Source organism: Ruditapes philippinarum, unplaced genomic scaffold, assembly GCF_026571515.1.
Source record: "Ruditapes philippinarum isolate M1 unplaced genomic scaffold, ASM2657151v2 ctg2199_1_1_1_1, whole genome shotgun sequence".
Classification (NCBI taxonomy): Eukaryota; Metazoa; Mollusca; class Bivalvia; order Venerida; family Veneridae; genus Ruditapes; species Ruditapes philippinarum.
In genome coordinates this window covers 117,188-134,404 of record NW_026856032.1, presented here as the reverse complement: position 1 = coordinate 134,404, position 17,217 = coordinate 117,188, and the positions used below count along the sequence as shown (strand labels likewise).

The 17,217-nt window shown below is 30.8% G+C and overlaps 1 protein-coding gene across 3 annotated transcripts in view; it reads left to right on the top strand.

Moving 5' to 3' along the window:
• Positions 1-17,217, top strand: part of LOC132745191 (neuroglobin-like) — a 123,268-nt gene that overhangs the window by 20,055 nt on the left and 85,996 nt on the right. Inside the window, exon 1 of one of the 3 annotated variants that reach the window (XM_060734025.1) lies at positions 5,640-6,181. The exons of the other annotated variants lie outside the window; for them this stretch is intronic. Coding sequence (XP_060590008.1) covers positions 6,027-6,181 — 155 coding nt within the window. The 5' untranslated portion in view covers positions 5,640-6,026. Of the gene's footprint in view, positions 1-5,639; positions 6,182-17,217 lie in introns of those variants that run through there. 3 annotated transcript variants of the gene reach the window in all.

Sequence of the window (17,217 nt, the reverse complement as noted above, 5' to 3'; positions counted from 1 at the left end):
TTTCCCCCTAAAAACGTTATTAGTTCACTTTGTTATCTTATTCTTATAATGGAATGTCATCAGTAAACTTCATGTGTACAACGGATAAACATTGATATTAACAGTTTAAATTCAAATTCAAATATTTCACTTCTGAGAAATGTGTAATCAGTATACTCTATATTAAAGATAAAATGCGTTTACTTTATACTTTTTGTATGAGTTCTTCTCTAAAACATGTTAACAGTTACTCTCACTGCGTATACCATTATTAACATTTTCTCTTCTTCATGTTGGCTATAAACATTGTATAATATGTTTAAATCCAAATAAAATTCATGTTATGGTATGGTATGTTCTCTTATGTTATGATATTAGAAGGTTATAGAATATATTATAAAAACAATCAAAGTTTAAGGTATAATTCTGGAAATATGGACGCAAGATTTATAAACCTTGCCATATTATTAAAGTATATTCTTTAAGAAATGAAGAAGTTTGAGTATAAAAGATGATTTCTATAAAAAATAATTTAGTTCAAGTGGGACATAATTCTGGAAAAAGTGAAGCAAGGGTATTGAATCTTCTCGCACATGATTTGAGTGATAATAAGAAACATACATTTGAAGTACCATAGTAGATACATTAAGACATAAGACATTATAGAAAGCGAGCATGAAAATTTAAAGTGTAAGTTAAAGTTTAAGGTTGATAATTCTGATAATATAATCCTAGAGTTAGGAACCATGCCACATATTACGTGGGCAATGATTAGAAACATATATATTTGAAGTTTGAAAATAAAGAAGTTATACATACAAAAAATATGTTTTCATGAAAATTCTTAGTACAAGGGATTTTTTTTTTTTGGGGGGGGGGATAGGGATTGAATAATGAAAATTATTTTATTCTGATATTTTTTGTGCTAGAGTTGTGAACCTTGTCACCTGCGATGTGGTTGATGTTTGAAGTATGGAGTAGATATCTTAAGAAATAAAGAAGATAAAGTGAAATGTAAGAAATTTGGACGCAGTTGTCGTGATAGTTTAGCCGAGCTTAAAATGACATTATCTCCATACTGCCATCTATCCATATTTTAAGTTTTATAAAAATATTTTCAGTACTTTTTTGCGTTATTACGGAACCCAGGTTTTGTACGCGGACGGACAAACAGACAGACAGACAGAGAGAGGGCGAACCTAATTTCCCCTTCGATTAAACCGGTAGGGGACTAAAACAAATCAGAAGCAAAAGTGCATGTGCAAACTTTAAAATAAATGTTTCTTTGTCTAAATTTAGATTAAAGTAAGAAAAGTGTAAGTAACTTAAACTCGCTAGAGACTGTTTTCTTCTCTTTGAGTCTCTTATATTTTGTAAGTAAAGTATGTGTCACAAAAAATATTTTATTCGTATGTGACTGTAATTTAACATGACGACACTCAGTTGAATACAATATATTATCTAAAAAACGGAAATGACAATTATCAAGATCTTGTCTTTTGATTGGAGCATGATTACCATATCTAAAGAAAATAGGTCAAACAATGGGTTGACAAATGTGCTGAACTCATGTTACTACTGTTTGGCAAGTGTCATTGTCTTTTTTCTAAAGTAAGAGCTACTTGTTTTAAACAATGAATACATTAACCTTTGTAACGCTTATGGAACGTGATGACTTAAAACATAAATAGAAGTAAAAGGAGTTTTTCTGGTGCAAAAAATAGGAAGAAAAACAAAGGAAATTTCAAACACGGTATTTTATTTTCAGTTTGTGAAAGTAATTAAGTTAAGTAAAACATCAGTTATTTTCCGCATACAGTTTAACTACTGAAATTTTGTCTGCACGAACACAATTTTGATGCATCAAGCATCAGTAGTCAGGCACATAACAAATTCAGTCGGAATTTACACACAATCATGATTGAATAAGATCAAGAGAAGACCACTCTCAAATTAGCATAGTATTTTAACATGCATACATACATTTTATATATCATTACTCGGCACTTTATCATGATGTTTGCGTAAATATAATCGACCATAATGTAATAAAAACAACAAAATTTCACGTTTTCTTTTTTAATTTTGAAAATGAATTTTATCAAATAGAGCTTTATACCCTTTAACAACGGGAATTTAATTTAACCAAATAAAAACCATTACAGAAGTTAATTGGTTTATGTGTGTATATATATATATATCATCGTACATGTTTATTACTCGCATTACTAATATGCGTGTCTCATTAAATTGGTAAAATAATGTTTTAATCTTGTTTAAGTTTCAGTTCGTTTAAACGTAAATTTAACTTTTCACAAATAATCCGAGCATTTCAAGGCATCAGAATAGCACATTCGTGCATTATTCCCTTTTTACCACAGTCGATATACAGGTATAGGAGAGAGAGAGCATGGTCACAGCTATAATAACCGTATTTTCCAAATCATGTTGTTTTCCCAAGGCAACATCCCGAAGAGCTAAGATCATCCTAGCCAACAAACGCTTTTAATAGGTCCTACTTTTATAGAACTTCTCCGTGTTCAATTCACCATAATTAATGTGTATAGAGTTTAGTAGAAACGCGTAATGGACATTTCGCCTTTTTTCAAGCATTCGAGTGTCTTATTTGCACAATTTCTGTTTTCAGTTACGAAGACAGGACTCGTAGATATTGAAATAAATTGTTGAATAATATTTAAGTGCCATCTTTCATGCAAACGAAAGTATGCCAATTTTGTGATAGGAAGCGTGAGAGATGTTGCACGTTTGCATTATCAATTATGTACAGACTCAATCAAACCGAGACTGCAATTTTCATATAAAATTGTTGTTTTCGTTTAATTATTTCTGATGGATCTCCCTTGCCTCATTAAGATTATCTATATAGTAAGAAATTAACAAATGCTTATTATAAGTTTTTTCCAAACATGTATGCACAATCTAAACTTTCAAAGAAATATATCAATACAGAATGGTAAAGGTATGGTGACATTTCAACTTCTTGAATTCTCGGATTTTTATTCACAAATTCACAATTTTAACTTAATTCCCGATTTCAACTTCATGAATTCGCATTTTCAACCATTTTACGAATTAACGATTTCAACTTCACAAATTCATGATTTCAACTTCACGAATTCAACTTCATGAATTCAGGTTTTCAACTTCACGATTTCAACTTGAAGTTTAATTCATGTAGTTGAATCGTGAATTTGTGAAGTTGAACTCGCGAATTCGTGAAGTTGAAATCGTGAATTCACGAAGTTGAATTCGTAAACTTGAAATCGTGAATTCATCTAGGTGAAAGTGTGAATTCACAAAGTTGAATTCATAAACTCGGGAATACATAAAGTTGAAATGTCTTCACCGGTCTTTTGTTTAAAGGTCATTTGATACATTGTACTGATGCCAACTTAACAGTTTTCACATTCCCTTTCATTTCCTTAAGACGACAGACTGTTTTATCGACTGTATTGTTTTGCGATGACGTATTTCGTATTGAACTTTTCGTATTGAAGTGTGTCAAACCTAATGATGTAGTCAGTCAGCCTGCACCTATGTGCTTTGATTAACGTAATAGTGAATGGTATTGTCACATTTATTGCAATGATAGCTAACATATGTGATAATAAATACATAAAGGGAACAATGAGATATTTTGTTTATTACATGCCACATATAAACCTGAATCTGTTTCCCATAATTTCTTGCCATACGTTCATTATGCCATAAAATGTCTGCAAGTGTTCATTTATATATTAATATCAGTTTAATTAAGACTTATCGAGACTTTTTGACTTTTTCGTGTTAAGTAATCTATAAAATGGTTTCATTACATACACTTATTCTTGTTTTATACATGCATATAGTTTACTATGTATTCTTTTTGCATTTGACCCAGCACGAAATTCGGTATTAAATTTTAAACCTAAACCGAACTAGTATATGTATGATACTGAAAAAATGGTACTAATTTTTATTATCTACTAAAATCAGTTAATCAGATAATGTTCGTAGCCAAAGAAGTCAATTGTAAATAATACTCGTATATTGATTTCTTTTGCCTGTTTAGATTGTTTAAAACATTAAAACATTAAATTGTACAAAAATCAAATAATATTTATGGGTTTGAAAATTTGCTAACCATTAGCTTCATAAACAAGAATAACACGTTAACATTAAAAAAAGAAGCATTCGATCTTAATGGTCAAAGAAGTGGCCTGCTAGTTTTAAATGAGTGGCAGGTTGATGTTAATGACCAAATGTGTGACAAGTTGCACGTAAATGCAGATTATTGATCAGCTTTGAATGGTAATCTAAATGTATTGATACCCAACATGGTATTCTTATTTGAATTGTAAAATAATTATCTCAATCAGGGCTGAAGTTGTCGCCAAGAATTAATATATATCATTTTAAACGATAAGATGAATGAACTATATAGTAAATGTATCATTAAAGTATGTCAGGATACATTTTGATAGGTCATTTAGCATGATGTTAGATCGGAATAATCAGTTAAAAGGCCTTCACGTGAAAGGACGGGTGAACTTTGATTTAGCGTAGGAAACAAAAGCATGCTAGACAAATCAATGTTTTGGCATACATATATAGAAGTTCTGCGACAGAGTAGGTGAACCGTTCAAGGGACAGTTAATCAAGATACGCTCTGTACGGTGTGACATTGTTTGTCTTTATTAATGTTGACAACATGTGTTATCCAAACTGACTTAAAATTCACTGATACTATTGCTAAAAAAAGTTTTATGTAAAGTAAATCATGTCTGTCTAGAAAAAAACTGTAGAAGAACAGCAAATGCTCAATATACTTAATGTAAGACTTGAGGTTTTTAGATTCAAAGAAAGAATCTATTCTGAAAGTTTCGCGAAATCGTGAAATAAGGTGTATGAAAACGTATATTATGTATGCTGATACGTTTTGATAACCATACAAAACAGCCAAGGTACAGGAATATGAGTTATGCAAAATAATTATATATAAGAGAGAATTGCACTAAATTTCGGTACAAAAAAATGCACCTACGCATCACCTCATTCAATACATATAATAAACGCGTTAGAAGTAGAACAATTTATACATAACTCCAGGTATAAATCTATAATATTACTCATTTTCCTGAAAAATATTTATATATATTTCATCATTTGAGGAATATGATATAATTACATCATATTATCCGTAGAAATAAACTTAATAAAATTCAGATGTATTTGCAGGTAGATATGTGAACAATAACTTGGGGTTAAGGCACAAGCAAATACTAGCGATATCACAAATATTCAAGATATATACACTTATAACTTTTATTTTTAACATTCTAACATTTTATATGATCAGTTTTATAAACAATTTACGATATTGAATCGATAAAAATGTTCCAATTTTATTAATTTATTTATTCATAATTGACATAAATAACAGTCTAGATAGAAACCTTATTCTAATTTTTGCAAATGATTCCTTTTTATCTGAAACTTTGAAATATTCATAAAACACTTTCTATTACTATGAAGATTATCACTGAAACAAAGACGTGTAAAACATGTGTAAATTACTCACTGAAGCTTATATATTCATTTCCTACGAAGAATAGCAGGCATTTACGATAAATCTAAAATATATTACAGACATCCAGTATACACAAGTGTAAAGGGAATTGCATGTTGTCAATCAAGAAACAGAATTGTTATTTTGAGGTATTCGGAAGCAGACAACAGACGTTGAATATAATTCTGTTTCATCTTAATGAAACTACTCCAATGAAGTACGATATATCAAGGATGATGATATATATCATTTTAAACTGGTGTAAAAAAGTGCTTGTTAGTATATTTTGATTTCCGTTCACATATGTGAAACAAAACAAAAAACATACTCAGGAAATACACAGCGTGACTGGTAAATTTTTTTTATATGTGATTTGACTAGTTATTTCGAGCAGAAAGGAGGCATATTGATTTTTTAAAGTCAAAGTTGCACTTTTATCCGATGATGTTGTTAAAGATTCAATTTATATTGTGAAACTATGGGAAATAAAATTGTAAGAAGTAGTTTGAATAAACCTCGAAAGAGCAACCAGCTGAATACTTGTTTATCACCAGAGCAAATAGAACTTGTACAATCTTCATGGCAGCTAATACAGTCAGATTTGCCCGAACTTGGTCTCATTATTTTCATAAGGTAAGTTGAATATTAAATCAAAATAATTTAAAATTGTGTAATTTAGATTTTATCATTATAAATCATAAACACATAGTAACCCATATTTACATTAGAAAGTAATGAATGCAAAAATAAAAATATGAAATATGAATGATTCTATATATAATATTTTTGTCAGTTTATATGAATTTAATTTTCTTAGTTATAATAGTTATATAATAATGTATACCTCTAAAGTAATGTAAAGTTAATTTTACATGGAACATGTATTTAGTGTCGGTGCATGATCTGATATAACGCAAGTTTAAGAAAGTTATGTAATACTTTTATTGTACATGATGTATAAACATTTCGCTGAAAAATACATTACATACTAGTTGCTTTTCCTGGTAACAACACACACAATTTGATAGACAAATTCAATCTGATAAAGCGCATTTTATATTCTTTTTTCAGCCTTACATTGCAATTTCAGATGAATCGTTCGTTAATATATCTGTAAATGCAAAAGTTGCGTAAAATATATATTTTCGGATGCAGTAGAAGTGCGATGAAATAATTCTTTTGATTTAATACTTTGGCAAGCTCGGTTCTACAAATGAAAGTTATGAAATAGGTTTTAGGTATAATTATTTTGTTTAATTTAAGAATACAAGGAATCGCAACGAAAAAATATTAATGAGGGGACTATTTTCCATTCGAACTATTAATTTCACTATCTATTGAATAATCTGTTTAAAACACGCACCTACCGATCTACTCGTACTTAATGAAGTGTTCCCGTTCATACTTACATCTTCATATAATTATAAGTTTGGTCCTTATATAACTATGTTAAACTCAGAATACGGAAATACGCTTAAGATTCTTAAGATTGACAATAAGATACATCAAAATAAAACCTTGAAGTTGTTTACTGTTTTACATATATATATTGAATCATTAATTGAGATCTTCTTCATCCGGCGAAATACTTTAATTATTGTTGAATAGAGAAGTTGACTGACAGTATATTTGGTGATGTTTGACAACTTATTTGAAACAATACGTGACTATGGTAACATATGGAAAAAAAACCTTTTATAAAATTATTTATACTGACTTTTATCATTCAATGATAAATTAAAAAACGAAGCAGACATGAATGATGTTATTTTGATTATTATATTTACTCATAATAGTTTGAATAAGTAAATAGACTGAATGCATTAAGTGTAGTTTTATGGCTTTGTCTGTCTTAAGTTACCTTAAAATTCCTTATTCATAAAAGACTTAAGAAACCAGTTTATTACTCTCTAATGTTAATAAATTGGTTTACACTCAAGTGGTACGCTAATAGAACCTATCCTTCGACATATTATAGCGACGTGACAAATTGTACAATGATGCAATATGAGGTGTATGTGTATGTTTTGTATGTTTATAAGAATTTGTTTGTTTTAAATTAATTTCGAAATTTCTCATCCATAAAAGAGTATACTAGAGTCTGTTATGTTAATAAGTTGCTTAACATTCAAGTGTGACATAACGGGCACCTGTCTACATGAAATTGTGACGTGGCTAAATAGTTAATGAGTCTGATAAGTAATCGAAGTATTGCTGAACACGTGGTTCAGACCCTGTTTGGGGCAACATGTTGATTCTTTTAGCAAGGAACTTTACACTCAATACTAAATAGTTTCAGAAACCTACTAGATAATGTGTATCTATAATCTTTTAGCTTTTTAAGCAATAAAATTAAATAAATGCTTTACAAAAATGCAATATTTCTTTGCGATAGGTTTTGTATTTACGCATATTGTTTGAATGATGAAACCAAATGTTACTCTTCATTTAAATGAACGCAATGTTAAATTACAATTAGTGAACATATGTATAAGACTCGAATAAATGTCTTATATTTAAAGCTGCCATATATTTGTATTGTTAATGTTTAAGAATAGAACAGCAATATACATATAATAAAATACGTAATATATAACACTGACACTAGTAATACTAAAGAATCGCTGCATTATCTGATTTGCGTTAAGTGGATCCAATAGAAATGTTGTTAATTGATAAAAAAGAAGAAAAGAATAAATTAAAAACTTTAAAAACTTTGAAAAATATTCATCCGTTTGACACAATTATTTTTAATTGAACTAAGCTATCCCGCAAAGATGCTTCGAAATATTTTTTGAATTCAAAGATTCAATTGTCGTTTTAACAATTGACAAGAATTCTTATATCTTAGCTCCTTTTCTCATTCTTTATTTGTGATAAAGTATGACGCTGACATGCTATCATAACATCAAGTAGACTGGCTGTCCCTGGATGTTTAATCATTTCTCTTTTTCTTTTCGATATTAATACGAGTACATTAAAATTCTTTAATAAAAACTTCGTTGCATATTATTCTTTGTGAAATTGCACAGTAAGTTAATCAGGAGTTATTAAGATACAAAATATCTGTATTAGACTTCAAAGCCATTGAGTTATTTTCAATTCTAATATTTACGAGATTTAACACATATTTAATCAAGAAAGATATATATCGTGTTGTGTTTGTTCTTTGCTTACAGGCAAAACTTAGCTCAGCTAAATTTCGGCGCACATGAAAGTATATATTGTTGGTTTTTTTGCACATCAAAATGAATGGAATATAAAGATGATGTAAATTGTCTAACGCAAATATATTATCACTACCCATATTTTTCTTACAATTTGAGAGTATAGATACTAAGATATTCGTTGAAATTCCGAAGTATGGTCATTGCTAACGGTTGAGTCGTGATAAAATGTTTTAAAACATGGTTAAGTTGCATTGACTGCAATTATTATTATATTTTCTGTATTTTTAGTTTCTAAGTTAATGTGTCATTTTGATAAAACCCTCTTTTGTTCAAAATCAATCTTTTTTTATCAGTCTTTAGAAAATAAGAATTAAAAGTAAAAATGAAAGTCAGAGTATATGTATCATTGAGAAGGTGAATAATTAAATAAGTAAAGTCTGTTATGCAAATCTATCATAAGTCGGTCAGTTAGTTAAAGATTTGCTTTTATTTTATGCTTTTCAGTGGATTACTGGTTTATCCGTGAAAATTATATTTGATAATTCCACAGTGAAATTATCCAAATATAATTTCATACTTTTCAGTGACGAAACTACTTTCGTAAGATTTTCCCATGTGGTACCTCAATTTTATTTTTGCTGACAATTCTGACAATGTCAGACTGTTAAGAGAAAAGCAAACCTGAAATTGATAAATGACTTAAATGTCAAAAGTAATAAAAAGAAGAAAAACTTACTTCTTCTCGTATTCATTCAAATTAACAAGCACCAAATATCGTATCTTATTTTTGTGTTTCATTTTTACAGTCTATAAAAAACCCATTCCTTTCACATGCAAAACTGCTCTTGATGACATTTGGGCATATTTAAGTATCCTACAAGCAATAACTGCCGTATGCTTTATGAAAACTTGAAAAGCAATGACAGCCATCAGCCAAAGAAAAAGTAAACAACCCAGCGTTCGTTAGGCAGCCTTTCATCTTTCAAAGTTTTCCAATTTCCTTGCCGCTTTTTGAATGTTTACACTTCTGTCTGTTTGTTTGTTACAAATCTCAAATAAGTTTTCATTCTTTTAAAAATGTGTATGACTAACAAATCCAAATGATATCCCTCTGACTCAAACACAATTATTTTCCTCCCGTGAAATACACAACTTTAAAAAAAATTGGCGGCCGCTTACATTTAATAAAGCCATGTCCAATATAAATTTGCTGTAAGTAACAGAATATGGATGGATGGATGGATGGACTTTTTCTCCTACTAATGTCTATAATGTTTGTTTTTATTATTAAAACAAGCGATCATTCATATTTTTTAAATAAAATGAATAATATCACCGCCATTTAACGTTGATTGTCGAACTTATTTTTCTGCCCAAGAATTCTTGTATTTAATGAGAAATTCAACTAAATGAGGCTCGCAATGGGGAAAACAGATTTTAATATTAACTTTAATATTAAGGACATTTCGTTTTAACTTGTTTTTAAGCATAAAATAAAAAGAAAATTTGTTTGTTTGTTGTGTAAGGTGTAATTTTATTTCATCTCGTGAACTTTAAAAACTTTTAAAGCCCACTCGATGAAATAAAATTTAATCTTACACACAAACAAACAAATATCCTCTATATCATAATGTCTAGCGCATTATTCGGAATTTCGCATCTCGCAATTAACGAAATTTTTTGAATTCAGATATTTGAATATACTAGTATGTAGTATACATTTTATAATATATTACTTTTTACATTTAGTGTAACGCTCATTACAGTACATGTTTGACGATTATATAGAACACATGGCTATCTTTAATGATATCGTGTTTTTCAAATTAAACAAACATGCACAATGAAACACATACGAACAAATTATGCTTGCGGTTTTTTATTTATCAAATTTATTGATGGAAAGTGATTTCCTAAAACTGAAGGATTATACCACCAAAGACGTTTTATATGATAAGCAACAACAGCTGTTTAAATTGTTTCATGTATATTATAGTTAAAAGATCTTGAAAACTTATTTCTATACTAAGCTGCAAGCCTAAAGTCAATAAGATTCGAAATTATAATGTATCCCATATAACTTATATAATTATTCATTTTGTCATTAAAAAATTCTTTTATTATTTTAACCAATAAACGATCTCCAGCCAGTTCAGTGCATTGACTGAAACACATTAACGTGCAAAACATTATCCTGTACTCTTTGATTTTGTAGAGAAAATTAGATAGACGACGGGTGTTAAGTACACGTCAATTATTCTATCAAAAAACTGTTTTAAAGCTTTATCAATCCAAAATTATCTGAATCTATTACTGAGTGAAAAGAAAATACAAAAAAGTTAAACGAAGGACATGTGCCTGGTAGATAAGAAACGGAAATAGTTTTTCTCAGGTTTGTTGTCTAGTTAACTTTATTGACTTATATACACGATGTGAATGGATAAATTAATGAGACGTAATGTGCCAAGACGTAAATCCTGTTAGTATAATTGAGCCGTGTCATGACAAAACTAACATAATGGGTTTGCGACCAGCATGGATCCAGACCAGCCTGCGCTTCCGCGCAGTCTGATCAGGATCCATGCTGTTCGCTTCAAAACCCTATAACAAGTAGATAAACTGATAGCGAACAGCATGGATCCTGATCAGACTGCGCGGATGCGCAGGCTGATCTGGATCCATGCTGGTCGCAAACCCATTATGTTGGTTTTGTCGTGACGCGGCTCAATTTATAGCGCTATAGCCGTGTGTCAGGAAAACGTTGTCTCGTGTCTGAATAAGCATCATTAAAAGATGAAAACTACCAGTTACAAGCTACCAAAAACAAGTGTAGATCCTTTAAATAAAATGTATGATATTAAAAAATGAATAAAAATACATATTCGATGCCACTGTAATACACATTTAAAAAGGTGTGACGGGAATTTATCTTGTTGACGTTTCCGTTTTTCTTTTCCTATTTTTGTTTAAGTAATCCAAATAAGCAAGAACATAAACAATAAAGGTTGCTAAAGGATCTTCAGTTTATTTTTACCCTTTTGAACTGTCTGTTATATAACTAACATTTAATGTAAGGGAAAGCTTTGGATGATAATCCAGGGGTCTCTTGGTCGATAATCACGTGATATGTATTTTGTATCCAAGACAATTGATATCGGACATTGAGTCCCATGACCATTTGTCTATGACCTGATGAGATTAGTAGACGTTCTCTTGCAGGTAATTTCTGGTTAGTTATCATAAACGAACAGAACAGAAAAGGACATGTCGTTTATTAAATTTTACAAAAAGCCTTTAACAAACATCCGATAATAATAATCAGAGAAAAGTTATAGATTTTACGGTGAATCATTATGGTGAAATTTTAATAGATTTTTTAATTAACACAAATATGTCTTTACTAAATGGTAGAAGCAATTGCAGTGATAATTTTACATCGATCTCTGTTAAGGGCTCATCGGTGGTAGACTACTGTTTTTCCCTGCATGAAAGTATGAATGATTTTATAGATTTTACTGTAACACCTGTGACAGAATTGTTGCAGAATATTGGTGTTTTTTCACCTACATGTTTACCCGATCACTCATTACTGTCAAGGCGAATTTATACAAATATTGTCAATCTAAATGAGAACTGTAGTAGAGATTATGTTAATAGCGGTTATGATAAGTTTGATCTGGAAAATGTTCCAAATGATTTTATGAATACTCAATCTGTTTTAGATAAGATTAATATTTTAATTGATAATCTGGAGCAAAATGTTGTAAATAAAAATAGTATTGACAGTGTGTATAAGCAATGGTGTGATATTGTGAAAGATAGTATGTATACAAATATATCATACAGAACTGTAAGAAATAATAATAGTAATTTTAGAAAATGTAGAATTAAGAAACCATGGTGGAATAACCATTTGACTGAGTTGTGGTCCAAGTTGTGTATAGCAGAGCGAAATTGGTTAAGTTGTAAAGTGAGGAATAATAGAAACTTGTTAAAAGCTATTTATGTAAATAGTCGTAAGTGTTTTGACAAAGAAGTGCAGAAATGTAAGCGCACTTATTGGTATAGTTTACAAAATGACTTGTTACAAGAATGTGAGGTTGATCAGAATAAATTTTGGCAATCAATAGGTAAGATTGGTGTTAGTTATAGTGGTAAAAATAAAATACCAGAAGAAGTTTTGTTAGAGGACGGTTCTACTTCTTATTGTATACAAGATGTTCTAGATAAGTGGAGAAGGGATTTTAGCTCATTGTTTAATCATGTTAATATTACAAATAATGATGCAAACAGTGTTTTTGTAACAGAAGATAGTAATCAAAATTGTTCCTTTAATGGTCAGATTTCTCTTTTAGAGGTTAAGAAAGCTATTTTACAAGCAAAGAATGGTAAAGCCTCTGGATTTGATGATATTCCAGCTGAAGTGTTGAAAAATGACACTGCTATATATTTTCTTCATGTATTTTTTAATTTGTGTTTTAATAATGGAATTGTTCCGTCAATTTGGGGGAAGTGTATTATTAACCCTATCCCAAAGTCTTCAACCCTTGACCGTAGAGACCCACTGTCATACAGAGGTATATCACTTGCATCGTCCGTATATAAAGTTTATTGTAGAATCATTAATATGAGATTAAATGATTGGGTGGAGAAAAATAATGTACTTGTCGATGAACAGAACGGCTTTAGAAATAAGAGAAGCACGATAGACCAGATTTCATCACTAGTAGATATTATAGATACACGTAAGAAATGTAAGCCCCAGTCACACTAGAGCTTACGACCAGTGAAGACCAGTTCACGATCACCAGTGACCTCTGGTCGCGGACAATCTTTGAAACGTCTTACGACGGTCATCGGTGATCTTTGACAGTCGCAGGTTATCTTATTTAGGTCCCACGACCAATTTCAGTCGTAGAGAGGTTTTTGAGCTTGCACAAAAACCTCTTTGCGATCAAACAGGTCGCTAGTGATCTTATAAGGTCTTAGGCTGTCGCACGATGGTCGTTCAGAAGTGCGACAATCTTACGACAGTCTTTACAAATTGCTACTAGTCACTGATAATCTTGAGTAGTCTTTAGTAATCGTGTGATGGTCGTACGACTAGTTGTAGGTGATCGCATGACAGGTCACGGGTAGTCGTAAGTAATCCCACACAATCTTGAGACCATCGTACGTTTGCTTATGACCTGTCGTGCGATTGTCAATGATGACTGGTCTTACGATGGTCGCAGAAGTAAATTTATACGTGCAAAAATGGTTTTGGTCGCAGACAATCGCTGATGATCGTCAGTTTTACAAGTCGCCGGTGGTCGCAAGTAATCTTAAGCTCTAGTGTGACTGGGGTTTAAGCTACCAACTTTTACAGCCTTTATAGATTTTTGCAAGGCGTATGATTGTATAAATAGGAATATTTTATGGTCAAAACTTAATCTGTTGGGTTACATGGAAAAATTTTAACTGCAATTAAATCATTGTACTCTACAGTTTCTGCAAGTGTTAGACTAAATAGTCATAAAACAGACTGGTTTGATGTTAATTGTGGTTTAAGACAAGGATGTATTTTATCACCTCTGTTATTTAATTTATATGTTAATGACCTTGCTGTCTATCTAAAGTCATTTAATGTGGGTGTGAATATTGGAGAAGAAAAGATATGCATTTTACTATATGCAGATGATATCGTTCTTCTGGCAGATAGTGAAGATGCTCTACAATTATTGTTAAATGCATTGAATGACTGGTGTGGTCGAAATGATATGAGTATTAATCCTGATAAATGTAATGTCATGCACTTCCGAACAGAGTCTATGCCACGATCAGAACATGAATTTAGATGTGGTGAACATATTATTTCTTATTCTGACAAATATACATATCTGGGATTGTTAATTAATGAGTATTTAGATTTTAGTATAACAGCTAAAATGGTGGCTCAGAGCGCTAGTCGTGCCTTAGGTCTACTTATCGCCAAATGCAAAGTTATTGGTGGTTTGCCTTATGAGGTTTTTACCAAATTATATGACTCTGTTGTATGGCCGGTTATTGCCTACGGAGCTGCTATATGGGGTCATAAAAATTACTCCTGTATTGCAGCAGTGCAACATCGGGCAATGAGGTTTTTCCTTGGTGTTGGGAAATACACACCAACAGCAGCTGTTTCTGGTGATATGGGATGGGTGCCGCCACATGTACGACAATGGAAGTCATTAGTCAATTTTTGGGCCCGTCTCTCATGTACCAATACTACAAGAATAAATAAGCGAATTGCGCTCTGGGCCTCCTGTAAGTCAATCAAATGTAAAAACTGGTATTTTTGGGTTCGTAAACAGTTGAATGAGTTAGACCTTTCAATATATAATGATATATCCATACCTATATCCAAGAATAATATTGTTAAAGCTGTAGAAGAACGTATGTTTGCTAAGTTTAAAACAGAGTGGTTTGATAAAATTAATGCACCCACGGGCTCATCAGGTAGAGGCCGGAATAAATTACGGACATATTGTATATTTAAAGAAAAATATTGTGTTGAACCTTTTTGTACAATGATTTTGCCTGTTAGCCACAGATCAGCTTTTAGCAAATTTAGATGTGGTGTAGCACCAATTCGTATAGAAACCGGAAGATTTGAAAATCTCCAGGTAGATAGACGTCTATGTCCATTTTGTCATGTGGTAGAGGATGAAACTCATGTAATATTAGAATGTCAGTTATACAATGATTTAAGAAATGTACTTTTTGAACAAGCTGCAGTTGCTGTTAACAATTTTATCGACCTGAAAAGTGATGAGAAATTAAAAGTTATATTTAGTAATACTAATGTAATAAGAGTTAGTGCCAAAACCTGCTTCCAGATACTACAAAGAAGGAATTTGTTTATGTGTAAATAGGATGTTTTAATCCTTTTATTAAAGTAGTAGAAATGTAATAAAAGTAGTGTACATAGTACATATTTTTTAACAACAATTAGTTTTATATTTTATAATTGAAGATGTAAAACAGATATTTTTGTTTTATTTTGGTTGTGGAGGAAGATTTAACTGTGGCAATGATATAGCAGTACATTGCCACTGTGTATCGACATTGAATATTAAGACATATTGTGTATAGGCTTGATTTAAATGGTTGATTTTTGGGCTGAGTTTAGTGCAGTTTGTTTGTACCCTACTAATGTTATCTACACTGGCACACAAATGTATCATGCTGGAAGGCGATCACCCTATACATTCAAATATATCCAACCAACCAATTATTGTTAATATTATTCATTATACTGTCATTTAAGGTAGTGCAGAATAATGACTTTTCACGCACCATGTTCTACCGTGTACTTATTTGGTTATGCATCATGTACAATCTTGTACTTATTGGGACACATACCATGTTCAATCATGTACTTATTGCCACATCATGCTCAATTTTGTACCTTGGGTCACACACCATGTTAATCATGTACTTATTGGATTACACATTTAGCATAATCATGTACTTATTCAAATATTTTAGGTCACGCACCTTTCACAGTCAAGTGTTTTTTTGGGTTACAACCTTATACTCCATGATATATGCATTCATTTGGAACATTATTACTCTTTTACTGAATAATGAGAATTATACAGCAATGCTTGGTACATGTATGCTGCACTAAACTTACACTTTTGTATGAACATATTTGGCCTCACTCACATAACAAGTAAATTGCAGTAGTATTGTCACAAATATTCTGGGCATTATTTGTTTTTTATATTGTTTTTTCATGAAGGAATAAACAAAAATGTCTGTTATATATACATGTAACTTGGTTATAAAGTAAATTGGTTTTTAGCTATAGAATATATTTTACCAGTATCATCATGTTTTTAAATGTCTCTTTTAAATCTATCGAGATTGGTCCAACATGTTTTTTAATATGATTGAACATTGTGATGTATTGTATATATGACATGCTTGGAATGAGACAATAAACTATTAAACTATAAATAATTATTTGTCTGTATAATGTTTGTAACTAAAAAGAATAAATCGGGCTTGATAGATGTGCATTTTTCTCCCGGGTCTGGAAAGTTAGAAAGAAAAGGAAGTAATTAGGAAGACCACAAAAAGCCTTTCATCTTTTCGTTTTCCTTATATATTTATTCACCTTGTGATTAAAATGTTTTAATTACTCCTCTTGGGCAAATGCAAAATTTATTCAAGTGGTATATAACTAATGCATAAATCATTCAACGCACGATATTAAGTCTGAAAGGGAATTATTTATATTCCACCTTATGTGTAACATGTTTCCTTTGATTAATTGTTTGGCATTGCCTGTCGCCGCCGGATATCATAAAATGTCTGCTTATTGTGCCTTAATAAGAGAAAAATAAAGAATGAGATTATTCTTTTCGGAAAGAAATCAACAAATCTTGACATGATGACATCAAAGAAGCAAATGTTATCGTTTTGTAAAAAATTATAACACAAGAAGTATAATACAAGTAGTACATAAATAAA